The following is a 21,252-nucleotide window of genomic DNA, read 5'->3' as shown; positions in this document are numbered from 1 at the left end:
CCTGGTACTCTCTTTTTGGCCAAAATGCATTTCCTACCATCCTAGTTGCCATACTTCTCACCTGATCTCTGTGGGCCTAGTTGAAATACGTACTCTTATTTTAGACACTCCTCTGTTAAAACAGGAGTTTTAACATGTTAAAACAGACCAGGTTTTCCTGGTCTCAAAAGAGACCTGTGATGACTTGTCCCTTTGATGCCATTACTGTGCATGAAAAGGTGTTGGCAACTTCAGAAACAGATCAGCCTTCCAATTTCCTCTCTGTAGAAGGTGAGGATTCAAAACCATTCTAAGCTTAGTTGTTTTAGTAGTCAGCTGGATTGGTGTTGCCCTAGAGGAAGCCTGAAGATTGTGAAGCCAGATTTCAGGTTCCCTATTGTTGGAACACCACATTCCCCCAACAATTTGAAAATACACACATCCCCCAACCATCCCCAAACACTGAAAATATTTCTTTGACTGGACAAATCCTTTCCACCTTTAGAGATGGAAAGGTAAATTGTATGAATGAGTTTATCAGCTACCTTTACTAGGTAAAGTTGAATGTACCAAACTAGTAGAAATGACAAACATCTTTCTTCCATTTTAATGGACAACTCTACTGAATTCCTGAAGACTTAAAGAGCTCACAAATATATAAGAGGGAAAGACTATGGCTAAAGTCAGCCTTTGTCATTTATTCCCCAAAGTATGAACATACCAGTCTACACAGGGAATTATATGTCATTTGTTTAATTGAGGTTTAGCATTCTAAATGGCATTAACCATTTTCTGTTCTGAAAATTAATCAAAATATATTAAAGTATTATTTTAATGTAGTTAGAAAGTAGTCTCAATACAAATGAGTTTTGTATAATACAAAACAATACAAATGAGTTACTGGTACTTACTGGTTGGGAAGGCCTCAGGAAACTTAAAATCATGGTGGAAGGTACCTCTTTGCAGAGCGGCAGGAGAGCGAATGAGAGCCCACCTAAGGGGAAAGCCCCTTATAAGACCATCAGATCTCATGAGAACTAACTATTGTAAGAACAGGATGCGGGAAATCGTCCCCCTAATCTTCACTTGGTCCCTCCCACCACACGTGGGGATTATGGGAACTACAATTCAAGATGAGATTTGGGTAGGACACAGCCAAACCATATCAGTTAGCAAAGAATTGCTATTTCACTGGGCACAGTGGTTCATGCCTGTAATTCCAGCACTTTGGGAGGCTGAGGAGGGAGGATCACTTAGGTCTAGGAGTTCAAGATCAGGCTGGGCAACATAGGGAGACCCCCGTCTCTACAAAAATTTTGAACATAACCAGGCATGGTAGCGTGGCAACTGTAGTCCCAGCTACTCAGGAGGCTGAGGTGGAGAGGCCAGGAGACTGAGGCTGCAGTGAACAATAATCATGCCACTGTACTCCAGCCTGGGTGACAGAGTGAGATTCCGTCTCAATAATAATAATAATAATAATAATTTGCTATTTCAATAGTAAGTATTAAAATAATTTATTTTAGGGAAAAACATAGTTCCCAATACTGGTAGTGTCTAAACTTGAATAACCTTATGGATGGATGTTTAATGATACTGATTATGATCTAAAATATATTGATGATGTAAGCATATATACATGCTTATTTTTGTTACATAAAGAGTAAATATTACCAGAGGAATCATATTTAAAATGCAAAACAATCACTAATCTAGATTTATACTGCATGACGTTTTATTTCTATTTGCAAGTTTCAAAGTGCATATATACATTTTTGCATATATACATATACATGTATGTATACATGATCTGGCTTTTAGCAAACTAAAGAATTCCTTCCCCAGTTAATGTGTTTTAAGTAGGCGAAGAAATATTGAGTTATCCAGAGAAGGAACTTGAATGGCTGTGTGGCTGAATAATTTGGAATTTACTCTTAAATAAGAATGTTGTATTTCATATCTTTTGGATGCTAAATGTGTGCTTAAGCATGGATGATTAGGCCACTGAAAGCTGTTTTGTTAGTTAAATGTCTATCTTTGTTAGTAATATATCAAATTTTACCCATCCAATTGATGGTGATTATGTATGAACATACATATATAGTCTATGTAGATTATGACCTATAAAAATACTGGGTCTTTAATAATATCATAAAAAGAGACTGGACAGTATCATTTATTTTCCAAGCATTCTAATTCAACAATAAAATTTGGTCTAATTGTTACCACTTTTGTTATATTAAAATAAGTTAGATAAACATAGCCAGCAGATTTACATTCCAAATGTAAAAAAAGTCACTATTCTAAGTTAATATCACATTACAGTTTGCTTCTACTAGCATGTTTCAAGGTAATGCATTCTTAAAATTTAAATAAATATGTTCTTTTCGATACAATTCTCAGAATTAAAATTAAAATCTCAATATGTCAAACATTTTTACAAATAGTAAATCAGATTCTAATCAATTATACCAAAAGTGATCATGTCTTGTTATACAAACCTGGATGATTTTCCAGATTGTGAGATTTCAAAAACATTATAATTTAAAATTAGGTGATGCCGTTCACATTTGTAGCTATTGTTAACATTGCACTCCTTCATTTAACAAATATTGCATGCCTAATATGAGCAAGAACTTTCCCAAGTCCCGGAGAAATAACACCAAACAAGCCAGATCTCTTCCTGTCCCGTTGCAGCTTATAGACTAATGGTTTGAGGCTCAAGGATCCATAAAGCATTCTTTTCTATGGCTACACATCAAAAAGCTAATATTTAGGAAGAATAAAAAGATCAAAAATTAATGTTTCTACAAATCTCTTTTGAAACAGTTCTACTTCAAAGTATCAATTCTGATTGAGGCTTATTCCTTAAAGGTAGTAATAAAACTATAAGACACCTCTGGCTCTAAGTTCAAAACTTTTAGTTCAGACAAACTAGTAGAGTTGGTAGAAAGCAGAACATTGGCTAATTAATTTTCGAATTGGATATTTCTGGCGATGTGCTTTACATATGTGTCATTACTAACTTAAATGTTAAAAAACTAATACACATATTTGGAAAAGGAATCTATAAACTCATATGCACACTCATATGTCAGTGTGTGTGTGTGTGTGTGAGAGAGAAAACAGAGAGAGATCGTTTTATTACTGTTAATATATTTGGCTTAAAATGTATAATCTGGCTTCTGAGAATAATTATTTCAAGTAAATAACATCACTATAATTTAAATTGTTGGTTTCTTTTTTTAAAAAAAGTGGAAAAGCAATGCTTCTGTAAAAGCTATTGATATAAAATGATTTTAAGTCAACCAAGTAATTTCTGTTTTTCTTGTGGAAGAGAAAGGAATGAAACAGGAAAAAAAGGCTATTATACAGTAGAAAAATCTTATCTGCACTCAAGATGCTCCTTAGAAATAGAAAATAAACTCTGATTCAGACTTGTTTTCACCCGTTTTTCTCTTTGCCTCCGGTTGCAAAACCAAACTCTTACTACTTCTTTCTCCAGATTCAGTTCTTCAGCCATCCGCATGATCTCTTGAGAAGAAGGTTTATTCTGTTCTCCAAAGTGTCGCTCCAGAGCATCTTTAGCAGCAATGCTGGGGTGGGGTGGACATAAGGGGTGAAATTATGTTGTTTTTAGTGAAGTTTGTGGCAGATCAAAATTAAGGTAGGTTGAATTTCCTAAATATTAACATGAAAAGGAAACGAAAAACTCTGAACATACTTGCAAGACACTTTACAAGGAAAAATGTATAGTTTGTTAAATGTGTAGATGTTTGGTCTTATGCAAGGTAGAGTTGCACCAGAGTCACAGAAAGAATTAAGTAAGGGACCCAGGCTTTCTATGTGTATCCCACTTTGTGCCACCAGAGGGCACTGAGTTCATGAAAAGAAAATGAACATTTTCCTAGACATTTCTAAGTATCTCCCCAAAATCATTTAGGGCTGTTTTCAATAAAGATAATCTCTAGTGAACAACTGACCAACCAAAACAAAATCTGTCTTTTAGTATTTCCTAAGCATGTCTCACAAAAACTACAAAAAGATCAATGAACAATCTTTCTGGGTTGAAATGCAAGAGGTCATGTTGAACTTTAAGAGACCGAAACACTGATTACTAGTGTCATATTTTTAAATACTACAGACACCGTGGATACTACATTGCCAGAGCAATAAGTTATATCTAAAAGGGCAGAAGATATGGCCACTCTCTTAGAAATGATTGTTTTCTTTCTGTTTGTATTCATAATTTCTGGAGCAAAAGTGTTCTTGAATCAAACAATACATAATTTTCCATCAAATGTTAAAAATTATTAGCTCTCCATTTCTCACAGTTATTACATTATTTTTTATAACCCATCCTGTTTCTTCATTAGACTGTATTTACTTTTATTTTATTTTATTTTATTTTATTTTATTTTATTTTATTTTATTTTATTGTTTGAGACAGAGTCTCGCTCTGTTGCCCAGGCTGGAGTGCAGTGGAATGATCTCGGATCACTGCAACCTCCGCCTCCCGGGTTCAAGCCATTCTCCTGCCTCAGCCTCCTGAGTAGCTGGGGTTATAGGCACCCGCCACCATGACCGGCTAAATTTTATATTTTTAGTAGAGACAGAGTTTCACCATGTTGGCCAGACTGGTCTCGGACTCCTGACCTCAGGCCCACCTTGGCCTCCCAATTCGCCTTACATTTCTATGTTATGTTACACCTGCATTACACTCAAATGCTCATTCCATTTATAAAATACCAATCTTGTCCTCAGGAACTTTTAATATAAAGAATACCTTATAGTTGTTCTTCGTTTTCTTTTCCTTTCATTTGCTCCCACTTTTTCATTGTACAAAGCTATAATGTGGAAAAGAGAGATAATTACAAATACAAAGTAGACTCTTTATAAAAAACTATCTGATTTGGATTTCAATTTGTTTTCATAAAACAATGCAAAATAAAAATGCCAGACATTTTTGTCTTAAATGTTTGCAGTCTAAGTCATTTTCTATTACAGACCTTAGTGAAAAATATCAACGCAGAAATAAATGTTAACCTCGCAAAGGCACTTTCTACAAATAATATCCTCACTTTACTTTTGTTGGAATGCTTGCTGTAACTACTCTCAAACCTCACTGTTTATCCAGCTCTGACATTTGTATGAGTAGATAATTGTATCTCATTAAGTTGCATATCTAGCAATTGCTTATATTATTTACTTGGAAGACTCGTGTGTGCAAATGTTTTGTGTACACTAATATTAGGATACAAATGTGATTCATATATAATTTCTCTAGTATAAAAGAGAGGAAAAAAATGGATGTGTAAAAAAATAAGCATTTTACCCCTTCATGCTAATGCCAACTTACCTTGTAAGCTTTCCTTATATAGGTTATTCTCTCCTCAATAAATTTATTTCCATACTTACATTGCCCTTCCTTTTTTGTTGTTGTTTTTAGTGTGATATAACAAAATGTTTGTTTTTCATCTCAAAGAGAAAAGGAGGGAAAAAAAATCCCTCAAACTTCCTGCTTTAGCATTAATCCTACTGATTGAAGCCATTATTTTTAGGTTAAAACATAGCACTGCCTTCAGAGACACAGTTTAGTACCTCCTACTTGCTCAGCTTCCTCCAGCCATTTGGATAATATTGCTTTCAGTTTGCATGCATTTTTAAAGCTGAGCTGCAGATTTTCAAATCGGCAGATTGTTGTTTGACTGAATTCAGAGCCATGCACAGCTGCCAGGGCCTCCCCAACATTTGTTTGGGTGTATCCTGTGAAGGGACAATAAAGACCATCAGCTCCAACTTTCCAAAAAATGTTAATTTTGGTTCATTGTCACACAAATCTTTGTATCTTTGTCAACTATTACATACTGTTTTTTAACTATATAGTCTTCGCAAATCAGAATTATTTAGTAAGATTCATTATACTTTCAAGTACTTGTCCAATACTTCAAAACATATTTCTTCTAGTTAATAAATTACTTTTATCTACTCACCGAAATAATTCAGATAGAAACATCTGCCATTCATAATATTTAGCCAATGTTTAGGTGTATCCTAAACACTTTATAAGGCACTTGAAAATTACAGCTCTTTTTATCATTATTGTTAAATATCAAATAATATATGCTCAAAAATCTTTAATATATTAACTATAATGCATAAAAGATATGGTTATATATCATAAAATTTTTTATTTCAACTCTAAAAGATTCAATGATATTGTTGTAGGGTACTAAATAAAACTAAGAATTATTCTGCTTTCCCTAAAACCGTGTTTATTAAGAGGTTATGATTACGCATTTCACATATACCTCTGAGCCCGTTTTATAGTTTTTGGTATTGCCTCTATCTTCAGACTAATGATCCTTATTGTTTGTCCGAAACATTTTTAGAGTACAGCTGAAATAATCAACATATAATTTGAAACATTCACAGTAATATAAATAGCAAACTGAAAATGAATTTCACAAAGATTCCTACTACTGTGTTTATTACATGTAATAGCTACATATTATTTCAGGACCTAAGGCTATATACCTATATGTATAAAATGGTTGCATATGATGCCCATCAATAAATATTCTTATTAAATTACCTATGGTTCATTCTGCAAGTGCAGAGTTTTGAACTGTTATTTCAATCCATTAAAAAACATACACAACTTTATGCAATTTAACCAAAGTTAATTGTTATAGTTGTTTTATTTTAAAAACACTTCAATAGAAAATGAGCAAAGACTCTCAACAGACAGTTCACAGAAAAAGAAACTTAAATGACTGTCAAGCACATTAAATAATACACTTTACAATCATAATAAAATAAATTTTAAATGAAGTAGCAGTGAAATGTCACTTTGACCTGTCTGATGTGCAAAGATCTAAAAGATTAACAGCATATTTTTTCCTTCAACCACCATTTATTTATTTTGTGTTCTAGTTACATTCTTCTAGATGCTGGGGATATCATTAAGCAGAAAATAAAAAGAAATAGATTTTAAAACCTCATGCCGTTTTGGAGTCTATATAGCCTGAGGATGTTGAAAAAGATTCTCATGGTGACAGTAAAGTTTGGTACAGCTTCTCTAGAGACCAGTTTGACAACATCTATCAAAATTACCAGTACACATACTTTTGATCAAGCAATTGTGCTTCTAACATTTTTCCTGCACATTTATTTATATGGGTGCAAAATAACATTTATAGGGTTAATCATCGTGGCCTTGTTTCTAACAGTCAAAGATCAGAAACCACCCGAATTTCATCAGGAGAGGACTGGTCAAATAAATTGCAGTATATTCATAAAGTGAAACTTGACAGCTCCACAAAGGAAAAAGAGCTCTAGAAAAATTACTACTGAAAACTTCAAATAATACTTATGTTGGGCACAATACATATATTTGCATATCTATCCATGAGCTGTCATTGGAAAGATACACAAAGAACTAACAACAATGATAAACAGAAAAAACAAGCAGAAGGATACATGTCACTTATACTCTTTTGTACTTTTGAATCATATAAAAGTATGGCCTCACACATTTCACTACATATTAATATATCAATATGTATGGTTCAAATAAAATATAGATAAAAATGGGCACTTCGAAACTAAAGTTGAGGTGGGTAAGTTTTGAAAGAGTATTATTAATTTAAAAATTATGTATTTAGGCTCTTAAGAAATTATCAGTAAACAAAAGTTTTTGGAGGATTTCCATAGCAATTAACTACGTCCACAGTAGAGATGAAGAATGACAATCATCTTATACATTTGAGTAACATATAAGAGATTTAACAGCAATAAAGATTTGCATACCAAGCTCTTTTTCCTGTTGCCTTTAACAAGCACATACCTAACTTAATTCTTCTCACTTTAAATTCGTTGGCAAACTTTTCGAGTTCTCTGATTTCTGGAGAATCCATGTCTATTGGCTCTTCCACCAATTTACTTTTCCGCCTGAGTTCCTGCTTGAAATCAGCAGCTGTGGGGTCCTCTGCCAGGAGAGGCTGGTGTATAGGAGGAAATCCATGACTCAAAGTGTGGTCAGGAAATTTATAAAGACAAGGGGTTAAACTACCTGTGAGTAAACAAAGAAATAAAATGAAAAAGACCAATTGTAATTCTTCCTTATTTCTATATAAGAAAGGATTTTGCCTGATTTAGCCCATTATTCTGCTCTAGCCTGTCTCAGTACTTAAAAGGTTACCTTACATATAGTCTTCTGAAGAAGGAGTCAAAGTAGCTTAGTAGAATTGAGATTATTTATCTTCTACCTTCTCCAGAGCAGCAACACCAAAGATAGGGTTAAAGGAAAGAAGCAGGGGACTGCGAATAACTAAAATAGAAACAAACAACTTCTCTCGGAAGTGTACATTTTCTATCATGTTTTTCTCTTAAATGACACCTATTCCTGGGAATCTGAGGTTGAACTCTAACCAGAATCTATGCATGGAACTCTGTTTTCTTAATTCATTGAACAAATAATGGGTGATGTTTGTTGTAATCATGGCACTAAATGCTTCAGCTAAGTGCTATGCTGAGAAGTTTTCTTGTGATTGGGAAATTGATTTCACAATATAAAAATGCCCCCCTATTTAATCAGTAAAAACTTGATTTTATTAGGAAAAATCATCTTTTTTAATTAAATGAAGGCAGGCAGAAAAAGAATGATAAGAATATAAAATATATTAATGTGGCTAAATAGGCTTGAGGAATGATTAAACATTAACAAAAGGTAACCTCGAAAGTTCTATTAAAAAGTCACTAACAAGATTTCTTGAAAAATATACAATATAATAGAATAATTTCTTGATTATTATTTAAGGAAAAGCAAAAATAAGCAGCAAGAAAGTTTGCAACTTTATATATGATAAGTAATTACCCATAAATGATAAAGCATTGACTCTATTGAGTGGATACGTTAAATCACAAAAAATGCAAAAAGGTCTGAAATTATTATATAATTGCTTCCAGACTTCCTTCTTCATTGGAAGAGGCTATCTCAGTTGGGAAGTATAGGTGAGAGAGTCGTATATAAGCCAAATTCCAACACATTTTGTTTCTTGTTTTCTTTATCAATGCATTACAATTTTTATCGACAAAGATTTGACTTTATATTAAATGACATGTCTAGTGTGGCTTCTGTATCCATGGGTTCTGCATTCATGGATTGATGCAACAGTGGATTAAATACATTTAAAAAATAAAGTAAAAAATAACAACACAAGAATAAAAATGATACAAATAACCCAGTATAGTATAAGAATTATTTACATAGCATTTGCATTGATTTAGATATTATAAGTAATCTAGAGATGATTTAAAGTAGAGAATGTGCCTAGATTATTTGCAAATACAACACCATTTTATACCAGGGACTTGAGCATCCAAAGATTTCAGTATCCTTGGGGGTCCTGGAACCAATGTGCCACATATATAGAAGGATGATTGTGTAAGCAAGACATTTTTATACAAAAATATTGAGTAATTAATCCTTTTCTTATAAGTATAAATATTTTAAAATAAATTACTATGGAATACATGCAATAATGATTCTTAGAAACTTACTGAAAAAATGCATCCAGAGTTCATGCCACCTATAATTACTCTACACATACATTCCCAAGTCAAAGACATGAGTAATAGTATATTTTCCAGAATACATAAATCTTACATTAATATATCAATATGTAATGAGCAAAGAATACTGCAACTCAGCAAATTGTTGCTTTATATTATTTATATAAAAATATGTAATTATAAAGTGCACCCCATCTAAAAGGGCATATTATTTTTCTAAAACAAAGTAAACATATAAATGAGAGGTTAAACAAATCAGCATAAAATAAATTTGTCTGCTTTAAAGCTGGGAAAAAGATGTGAAAGAAACTATTTTTGTCTTTAAAAAATTCCTGCTACTTTTACAAACTAAAATTATCCAGGTTTACTTTTGTAAAAGTCAGTCAACTATCCAGTGTATGCTTTATTGTGTGGCGTCTTGATCAGACCAGAGAACATTCTTAAAAACAATTTGACCAACTTTCCTTTTATTATATAGCTTTTCTTCAAAATGTTTATTGCTGTGGGGTTCATTTTTAGCTCTTTATTAATTTTAGTTTTCTGCTAAATTAAAAGAAGGACTAATAGATGTAAAAAGAAAACTGATGACATTTATGTTAGCATCTATTTAATCTGATATTTATCTCAAGAGTTGTTTTGTGCTTATACTTTCAGAATTGATTTGCACATATATTTATAAAACTTTCACTTCTTTTATTATTAAGGTCCATCAGGTATCACTTAATACATTTAATGATAAAGTACCCTGAGAAAGAGTACAAAGAAAAGCCAGGCTACTGTTAGATTTTGTACATTTAACATATTTTAAGACACTTTAGATGACTCATTTAACCTATGTCAAATTATGTTTATTTTATATAAACAATTTGTGTGTTTTTTACATATGCATACTATAAGGTCTGAATTTGTTATCAAATTTTATTATTATTTTCAATTTCTCTTGCTGATCATAATCATGTACTGCTACAAATCTTCTATGCAACACTTTGTGTTGCGTTAATTTCACATTTGTCATCATCTTTGTCTTTATACAAAAAAAAAGAAAATGAGTCAGGAAAGATATATGTTTTTCCCCATAATTTACAATGTAGAAAATTTAAGTAGAAAGAAATTAAACAACTTGCCTTCAGTGCCCAACGAATTAACTTTGCAGTTTAAACTAAAGTCTAATGAGCATTGCAGCAAGCCACATCAAAATCATTGCCTGGTTCATTTTCCGGGCAGTTTATACTCACTAAATTCCATAACTTCCCTTTAAAAGGTTTTCTCTGCATTTAAACACCTTTGGCTATTTTAAACAAATGCTTTTAGACAAAAAATATTACAATAAAATGTATATAAAGTGTGTCATCCCTATTTCCATAAAATTATTTATTTATTTATTTATTTTTGCTTATTTATTCTTTATTTTTAGAGATGGGGTCTTACTCTGTCTCCTAGATTGGAGTACAGTGGTAAAATCATAGCTCACTGCAGTCTCAAATTCCTGCCCCAAGCCGTCCTGCCACCTCAGCATCCTAAGTAGTATCTACAGGCATGCGCCACCGTGCTCATCTAATTTTTTAAATTTTTTGCACAGATGGGATCTCACTGTGTTGCCCAGGCTGGTCTCAAACTCCTGGCTTCCAGCAATGCTCCCACCAAAGCTTCCTAAAGTGCTAGGATTATAGGTATAAGCCACAGAACCCAGCCACAAAAATTGAAAGGTAGTTTATACATTGTAAGTACTCTGGTGAAGTGGACACACAGAAGACAAATTTGAATGGAATCCATGAAAAGTACACAGAAAATACCATTCTCCAAGGTTTGGCATCCAGAACAAGAAGCAAAATGTGATGTGTGATACAATTTTTCTTTTTTTCCTTTTCCTTTGGTTTCTTTTCTTTTTTTTTTTTTTTTTTTGGAGACAGCGTCTTGCTCTTGTTCCCCGGGCTGGAGTGCAGTGGTGCCATCTCAGCTCACTGCAACCTCTGCCTCCTAGCTTCAAGCAATTCTCCTGCCTCAGCCTCCTGAGTAGCTTGGACTACAGGCGCCTGCCACCACGCCTGGCTAATTTTTGTATTTATTTATTTTTTTATGTATAATTTTATTTATAATTTTTTGTTTAGAGACAGGGTTTCACCATTTTGGCCAGGCTGGTCTCAAACCCCTAACCTCAGATGATCCACTTGCTTCAGCCTCCCAAAGTGCTGGGATTACAGTTATGAGCCACTGCACCCGGCCCACTTTTATTTTTCATTATATGAAAATATCTACAATTATCTGCAAGGTCACAGATTTCCTGGAACTAACTTTACACAGAATTTCATCATAACGATTTAAAAGAACAGCCAAATGAACTTCTGTTTCTAGCATCTGAGCCTGCATTTGGGGGAGTGTGGAGAGTGATTGGGATGAGTATGTTTCAAATCTTTTTAAAACCTAGATTACTGAAAAAGGTGGAAATAAGATGAAAGATGTGGTGAGTCATGTGCAACAGAGGTCTCATCAACATTTTCTGAAACATGGATAAAGAAAATTTATCTTGAGGCCTGGACAGCACACACACACATAGCTTGGAAGTGTTTGCACACTGTAGTTCCAAATACATTTTCACATTGAAGATTAATTCACCAGAGCCTTTCTAAATTGCCGTGTATGCATTTCTGTGTGGCAGAGGAGGGAGAAGAACAGAGGTAAATCTTTTAAAGCAGGCAATGGGGGTCAGAGATAGGACTTGTCTTACTAGGTGCTGACTCAATGTACCATAGCATGGGACAAATTGATCTTTGCAGCATGTGGTTAGCTTACAACATCATCTCAGGTTACTGGCTTGATGCCTTAAAAAAACAAACAGGGGAAGCAGAGGGACACAGTAACATACGCCACCCTGCTGTGCTTGTAACACGCACAGGAACATGTATCTGAATATTTGCATATATTCCCCTGTGTTCCTTAGGCATAAAAATTCAAAGGAAATTATATGCTTCCACTGTGATCTTTTCACTAGTGTGCACTGGTAAATTCTATCCATGTACAACAGGGGCCCATTGGCTGTTTGGTTTAATTTGAAACGCCTATTTCTTTACATACAGCCTGTGACTGCTTTCCTGCTACAATGACAGAGTTGAATAGTTGCAACAAAGACTAGAAAGGTTGAGATATTTACTGTCTGGTTTTTTACAGAAAAGGGTTGCCAACCCCTAGTCTGGAAGTGAAAATACATCATGTCACTGCTACCAAAAGACCTTTCATGATGCGGAAGCAAAAGATCTTCAGAATTACTTGTTTCCTTAGAGTTATTGCAACCAGAACAATTTAGGGCCAAATAAAGCAAAGAACTAAGGAAAAGAAGTAAATTAAGAGAAAAAAAAATTCAAATTTCAAAAAATGAAAAGATGGGTTCCCAAATAGACTATACCCCCTGTCATTTGTCAGGCTGATTTCCATTTTCTTTTGCGTTAGCCCATGCAGCGAGAATATTTTCACCCATAACAATCTTTTCTTTTAATATCCATTTCTCATCAATAAGAATTGGATGCTCATCACCTTGTTTAAGTCCCAAACTCTTGGGACTTAAACCTTGTTTAAGAGTTTGGGACTTAAACGAGGTTTTCGTTTTGTTTTGTTTTCCCCTTGAAATTAATTTTTAAAGCAAGGACTTTCACACCACTTCTTGGTTTGACCACCACATCATGTAAAGAGGGTGGGTTTAACATTCATTACAGTGAGGTTGATTTGCTGTTTCCACAGGACAGCGGAACGGGTGAACCCTCATTGAGCTTGTTTCCTGAATTGTACTCTGCTTCAGATACTGGAGAACAGAAACTCTCTCTCAGAAACCCAAAAGTCAGGGTTTTGAGAACTGTTTTCTGATATTTTGTTTTGTTTTGTGTTTATCTAGGAGAGACTTTGAACAGCATTTGTAATTCTCGATTTTTTATTATTTGTACTGTAAGGTGTTGAATTTGAATTCTCTAAGTTCTCAGGAGTGAAAGGACAGAAGGAATGTAGCTGCAAGAGTATCTGAAGAGAAGGTCCAAAGACAACTCATTTTGAGCTGACACAAATTTGCTACTACTCAATCCCAATAGAGTTGTAGTACCCACCACAACTTAGATATGAAGAGACTGAAACTCAGAGGTGCTAAGTCATTTGAACAATGTCAGTAATTAGTTAATGGTATGGATAACTCATTACTCTCAACTAGTCATTCTCTTTATTTTTCCTGCACCTGGACTATTAGGTACAGTGAATTCATCTGATCATTAAAATTCTACCTACCAACCTGACAAAATATTAGTTAGAGCTCTTCTTTTCCTGTGAGTTATTAATTTAATGAAACGCTCAAACTAAATGTAAGCATCAGAGTATGGGTAATGACATAATGATATGAAAATAATTTCATATCTTTTAGAAATATAGTTCTTTCTGTAGCTTCACTTTTATATAGAGTATGTGACACCATGTCATTGTTGTTGTTAAGACACTTCTGTGGATTGTGTGGAAGTGGCTGATTTGATTAATGCCTTAAGACTTCTCAGAAAATTCAAATGACATAATCAATTTTCTATTGTGTGCTTTATATATTTCTCTCTTATTTACCTTTTTTCTCTTATTTCTGAATTGCTGTATTTTGTAACTCAATTTATGCAGGTTTACTGTGGATAAAGGCAAGAGAGTTCAGATTCTCCTAGATCTAATCTGTCATGAGGCAAATGCTAATACTGAATTATGTCCCAGTATAGACATTCTGACATTTAAAGCATATCACATTTTAACAAAATTTTTGAGAAAGATTTAACAGTCCCTCTCAAAAATATTCAAATATCTTTTTGCTTGTGATGGTGAGTTTTTCTTTCACTCGTAAAATATATTTAATTTTAGACCACAGTGATAGCTCCAGACCTCGGTGTAAGACTCGTGCTGTTGATGTCACTAAGCCAGGGTTTTGAATCATTTTGAAAGGCTCTTCCGGGGGCCTTTTCATTTTAATTGTAATGAGGAAGCGGTTCATGGAAGAGGGTTTGCTGAGTTCCTGCTGGAGGAAACTTGTATCAGAAAGACATGAGCTGCCAACACTCTCCATGTGAACATTGGCATATTGGCTCCAGTCCTGGGAGCAGGAACGGTGTTAGAATTCTGAGGCCAGCTGCAAACTCCCGAGGCCAGCGGTGGCCCTCTCTGATTTGGCGGGGTGGGAGGTGGTAGCAAAACTCTCTGACGGTATTTGGGCAAGAGATTATTGGCTGCTGGTCTGTGACTGGTTTTAATCTCGGTGCCAACCTCAATCAACTGGCGGGGACTGCCTCTGTGCTGGGTTAAGAGAGAAACTGACGATGTACCTTGGTTCCTGGGAGTTCCTGTAAATGAACTGTGAGGTCTTTCCTCCAGGAAATAGCAGCATGTGTTTGTCATTTCCTGTCTCCTAATCCAAATGTTGTAAAGGCCACAGAAAGCATTCCACCCGCACCTCTAGTAACTAAACACATTTGTTTTACTATTTTATAATGAAAGTAGTTCATCATTGAGGAGGGCTATTCTCATTAACTATGAATACTATTTAAGCATGTTGATCATAAATAATCCATTTCCAGAGAGGAAGAAAAAATATGGCTTTATTTCTTAATTATTAAAAAAAGATATCAGAATTTACAGGTCATCGTTAAGAACCCCGGTCTTCATTTAACCATAAATGTTAGGATACTGGTTTATTAAGGAGAAACTAATATTTTCCTGGATTATTATTTTAAAGTTTTAATGTTTTATTTAGTCTTAAGTAGACAAATTTTGAGACATCGAAGGTTAAACAATTTAATTAAAATTAAACTATTTGCTCCATTTTACTTGAAAAATTATAAGAATAAATCAATATTTGCTTGCTTGGTTTTTTTTTTTTGGTTTTTTTTTTTTTTTTTACTGCTTATCTGGATGATAACAAAACACAAGTCAGTTAGAAAAGATTTCCCTAATAGATGATTCCTTTATCCAAAGTTTCTCCCTCATTATCACACACATACACACACACACACATTTTCTCACACAGCTTTAGTTTGTCATCAATAAGAGTTCTTTTCAAAGAATTTCTTTAAAAATAAACCAACAAATGAAAATCCTGTGCATAATAAAACTGCACTTTTTAAAAATGATTAAAATCTTATGTAGCCATGCCATGAAATTAAGCAAGAATTTTTGATGAATAGATCTCATAAGCCAGATCTGCCTATTCCTCAAAAACTGTGCTTCAATGCCTTTCTAGAAGGATCAATAAACAGGTAGCTATACTTGATACAGTCATACTTTACTTATTTATAGGAGAAAAGTATGTAACTTCAATGATTTCAATCTAAGACTCATTCAGAAGCAATTCAGAAAGGGCTGTAAAGCCTGAAACAGCTATCACTAAAGCCCCTGCCGATCACTCTGAGCTTCAATCAATGTCTTATTTATCTTTATGGACCAAATGTCCAGAAGGAATATAATGATGAGGGGAGGTGTTCTGTACACCTGTGCTGTCTGATATGGGAGTCACTAGCCACATGTGGTTATCGAGCACTTGAAATATAGCAAGTGCAACTGAGAAGCTGAATTTGAAATCTTATTTTATTTTACTTAGTTTACATTTAAGTTTAAATAGCCACATGAGGCTAGTAGCTACTACATTTTTAGTGAAGGTAAGCCTGCCAATAGCCTCAAGTTACAATTAACAGTTTGACAATAGTGAATTTGAATAAAAACTATATAAAGCAAACTCAAGAAGCACAGCAGTTCAGGGACATGTGAGTAGGGAAATTAGGTATAACCCCTATGATCTCTGCGGGTGTCACAGGAAACAAGAAGTGATTTTTAACGGTAATTTTCAAAGTTAAGAAACCGAATTTCATGTCACACTCTGATCACAATTATTTCAGGCCAAGAAAATCCATCTAATTGTCCCCAAATACAATAACATGTAAAAGACAACTTTTCTTACCTGCCATCACTCCATAGGTTGATGGCTGGTTTCCATAATGACAGGAAGGAACAGAATAATGAAGTCCCGTTGCTGTGTTTCCCAACGTTGTCACCAAGAAATGCGTGCACAAACATTTAGGAGTTTGGATCAAAGACAAAATAGATGGGACTGGTAAGAAAATGTATAAGGATTCAAGACACATTCATTTTATTTCAAAAATACACATTTATGTGGTTCTTAAAGTTATATACCAATATTTTTTTCTCATTTTGGGTAAGTTCTCTGATGAATAGGTTAAAACTAGGGGGGATCAAAGTTTGTCTCATGTAATGAGATAATAAATCATCAAAACGAACTTCATTAATTATCCTGTGCTCTGTGCTGTGGTGACGAGTGCCTCATGAAGGGGTGACTGAGCAATTTGGACCCTGGTTTTTTGGGAGTTGTAGAATTCTTGTAGGTTCTCTTCAATGCAAACATTGCAACTCGCCGACTAGAAGAATAGTCCTTTAAAATTCTTGTGTTGCATGATATTATAAAGCAGTCTGTATGAATGAATACAGAAACTATCTCTTGAACAGTGTACTTTTGCCTATTTGTCTGATGAATTTGTTTCATCAAAGTGGAAATGGCAGAGCAACTAGCCTTTTATTAGATACAATCATAAAAATCTCACCAATTCAGAGTGCTATTAAAAACCCGTAACAATATATGATCTATTTATTTTGATGTTGAAACCATGAGGTTGTAAGTTGTCTGCATACACACAATTGATACAACCATTCTAATGATAAAGCTGGTCAAAAAATAAGTTCATTCATTGGGTGACTTAACATCCATAAAGCCATAAAGCCATATATAAACATAACTATTCATAAATGGTTGTATGCTTCAGGAAATCAATGTGTATTTTGAAAGTAAATTGGAATTATTAGACTTATAAGTTTTAAACACAAATCATCAAGTTGAAAGGGAGTGCAAAATATTGACAATAAAACCACTGGTCAATATTTCCTTATATATTTTATTTTCTCAATTTTTTCCTTCATATTCTGAATATATTGGTTAGATTTCATAAACATAACTATCTTCTTTAATAAATGAGATGTTATAAAGTACTGTTAGAATCCTTTGAGAATAACGACATACAATCTAGTGATTAAAGACATGACTTCATAAAGTAAAACATATTACTTTAAAATAGAGAAAAATGTTTAATTTTTAAAAATCTGTATGCATTTTTATTTTATAACTAATAAGTCAAAAGAACTAAAGTCAGTTTGCAATATAATGATTACATATAAAAGTCTTACTGTGCATTCCAAAATTAAACAAATTATCATAAAGCACATTTAATACTCAAGTGTTCCCATTTAAGTCAGTGTTTCTATAATAGTTCCTTAGATAATTAGATGTATATGATTAAAATTTCATTAAAATTTCATTAAAATATTATAAATCAATGCTATTATTTAAAACATTTGTAGGTCACTTTTATTAATTATAATTCTTTTTTAATTTTAAGGCTTAAATAATGTTTGCCTTTCAGATTTTAGGAAGTTAACTACAGGATAGGCGAATTTACTAAATAAATTGTTACTTATTTTTAAGTAAATAAATGGCATTTTGAGCATAAAATTAGATTTTACTAGATTATTACCTCAATTCTGAATTTTATTTTCATGCTGGCCAAATTATCTTCAAACACAGAAATAATGTATTATTCTCATTATCCTCAATCTACAGGATGACCTACTGTTTAAAATATATGATTAGCTATGTGTTAATTGCTTAGATTTATTCATAGCATATATTTTTGATAAAAACTCTTTATTATCTTTTCCAAAAATTATGCTGGAGAATACTTCCTATATTACCCTTTATATGAAATTATAGAAATCTTTGGTGGATTTCCATAATTTAATTTAAAAGGTAATATTGAAAAATCTCTACATTAAATGATTTTACCAAAGTCTAAATATCTGACCTCTAGATTCTTTAAAATCCAGAAGATTGGTGCCAAACTTACACATATATTTAGAAAGTGCTTAATAATAATAAAAGATAGAGCTGAAATCCTTCAAATCAGAATATAAATGTATCCACTCTAATTTTGATTTCTAAATGTATATAATTTCATTCCTAAATATGAGGCAGGTTGCATTTAAAACAAATGGAATGTAAATATTATATTGCTATTCAATGGAAGAAATTTACTCAATTCAAGTCTTTGTCCATTTGTAAATCAACTTTAATACACTTTTTTACTGCATAAAGAATGAACACATTGGCAAAACATACGTATTTGGCTGATTATGTTGAGCCTTTGAATTCCTAAGTTTAATTTTTGTTTTAAAAAGTTGTATGAGATAAATGTTAAAACACGGTTATAAGTGAAGTAAGTCTCTTCAGAATGCAATCTTGAGAAAATTTACCTTAGTTAATGGGCTTTAAATGCCATGTTATTTGTGGCTATAATTTCTGTATCTTATGCTAAAAATATGTTAAATAAAACTCAATTATTTTATTCTATGAAATCCATTGTTGTTGATATTTGGATTTTTCTGTTGTGCTTAATATAAGGTTTATAGCTGTTTTTAGATAGTAGTAAATGTAATTTAACAACCAAATAAATCTTTAAGATAAAGAAGTAGCACCTTTTAAACATTACGTTATTTTATAATATTCATCTCATTTGCTCCTTATTCTATAAATATTTCCATTAAATGGCTTTTAGATTTAAAATGTCCAAGTTCACTCTTTCCTTATGTAGAAAACAGATTTTCCTGCTTATAACAAAGCCAAGAACGATTTAAATGACTATACTTACTAATATTTCTTTAAAAAATCTTTGGCATGTTGACTTTTTAGATATGCTTAATACTTACTTCACTTAAGACAAATTAAATTGGAGGGGTAAAATGAAAGAAGCAAAAAGATTTTTAACTACCAAGATTCAAAGCATTCATTCTGAAATCTTTAGGCCCCGCCAGCTGTAAACTGTCATAGGACTCAGTACCTGTAGACATCACATTGGTGGCATGGTTGGAGACTGGTAGACACTCGGCAGCACTGTGATGCATTATCAGAGGCAGAGTTGCAGAGGCGTCAGAATTCAGGGGTATAAAGGTATCAGCCGAAGTAAAAGCTTGGCAACTCATTCCCACAAAAGAGTAGAAAAATAAGGAGAACCGCTGCTCCCCAAATCAGAGTTTTATTATATTACTGTCTCAAAGGGCCGATTCAATTCTCACTACCTGCATATATACATCAGGAAGGCTCTGAGGCACCAGGAGGGTGCGCGCTAGTATTTATATTGCAAGGAAATCCCTTTATACATGTTAATAGTCTTTTCCCAGGAGTATTGCTTTATCAATCCGAACCGTCTTCCTTTTTTACCCAAACATAATCCATGGCAGAAAAGGAAGCTGATTCTGGGGTATAAATGGAGGGAAAGGGAGAAATCTGAAACCTTATTTGACAACTTCAGTAGTTCAGACCTTTTAGAGAGGAATCAACAACTTTGAAAACGTGTCCCTCAAAAAAAAAAATGCCACTGTAAACTGAAAAATAGTAGGTGTCTTTTTGCTACTAACACGATTGCGAATGTATAAATATGAGATGTTTTTAAACAACTTCTCATTAAATCTGTGATATAACATGAAACAAAGTGCACACTATTATACATAACTTTAAGAAACTGAATATTTAAGATTATATTGAGAGAAGCGTATAAGACTAAATATGAGAAAATATGTTGTCAATTACTGATTCATACTCAACAATGCACAGCTTTTACAATGAGATCACTTGGACTCGGGAAGGGGAACATCACACACCGGGGCCTATTATGGGGAGGGGGAGGGGAGAGGGATTGCACTGGGAGTTATACCTGATGTAAATGACGAGTTGATGGGTGCTGACGAGTTGATGGGTGCAGCACACCAACATGGCACAAGTATACATATGTAACAAACCTGCACGTTGTGCACATGTACTCTAGAACTTAAAGTATAAAAACAAACAAACAAACAAAAAACGATGACAACCAATATATGTTTTACTATATTAGAATTGGAAAATGGAAAAAAATTGGATAAAATATAGTAATGATAGGTTGTTGCAAAAGTGATTACTTTAATGGCAAGAACCGCAATCACTATTACACCAAAGTTAAATACAAGTAAGATATGGGTAATTGTATCTTTACCTCGATTTCAATTTACTCATCAAGAACCCAATATTTAGTAAGCTGTAACTAGATGCTGACAGTATTCTAGGTATTTATACAGTTATGTCATGCAAATCTCACAACATCTATGTGAGTTATGTACCTTGCCATTCTCACTAAGCTAGACTCTGCCAGAGGCTGAGATCTTGGTGGTTCCTCCACAAAGCCTGAGATAACCATGGTAGTTGCTAACTAGATGCAAACTTCTCACACAAAATATATTGACTTTATATGAGAATAAAAAAAAATACGCTACAGCCAACTATTTCAAAGATAAATATCAGCATCAAAATTTTACAAATTATGAGTATATAATGAGTAAATAAAGTACTATTTATGTATTGTATGTTAAGGTAATATAGCAAATAGAAGTAATTGAACAGGAATAGATATTATTGATGTGAGTAGACACTAATTTTGTACTATGGAATATTTTAAGATAATTTGGAATTGGTTGCTTTGTGTCAAATTTAACATTAATATTGATATGACATTTTCAAAAAATTGAACACTTTATCAGTAAGTAGCTGGT

The 21,252-nt window shown here is 33.3% G+C and overlaps 1 protein-coding gene across 1 annotated transcript; it reads right to left on the bottom strand.

Moving 5' to 3' along the window:
* Positions 1-1,704: 1,704 nt before the first annotated feature.
* POU1F1 (POU class 1 homeobox 1) lies at positions 1,705-19,681 on the bottom strand. The gene is given in 8 exon segments (NM_001042860.1): positions 1,705-3,575; positions 4,766-4,826; positions 5,581-5,745; positions 7,829-8,032; positions 8,035-8,040; positions 8,042-8,053; positions 16,508-16,657; positions 19,509-19,681. Coding segments are annotated over 8 exon segments (951 nt in total). The 5' UTR covers positions 19,651-19,681; the 3' UTR covers positions 1,705-3,364.
* Positions 19,682-21,252: the final 1,571 nt, after the last annotated feature.

The sequence above is a fragment of the Macaca mulatta genome, chromosome 2 (assembly GCF_049350105.2).
Source record: "Macaca mulatta isolate MMU2019108-1 chromosome 2, T2T-MMU8v2.0, whole genome shotgun sequence".
Taxonomy (NCBI): domain Eukaryota; kingdom Metazoa; phylum Chordata; class Mammalia; order Primates; family Cercopithecidae; genus Macaca; species Macaca mulatta.
This window is presented reverse-complemented; position numbering and strand designations above follow the sequence as displayed.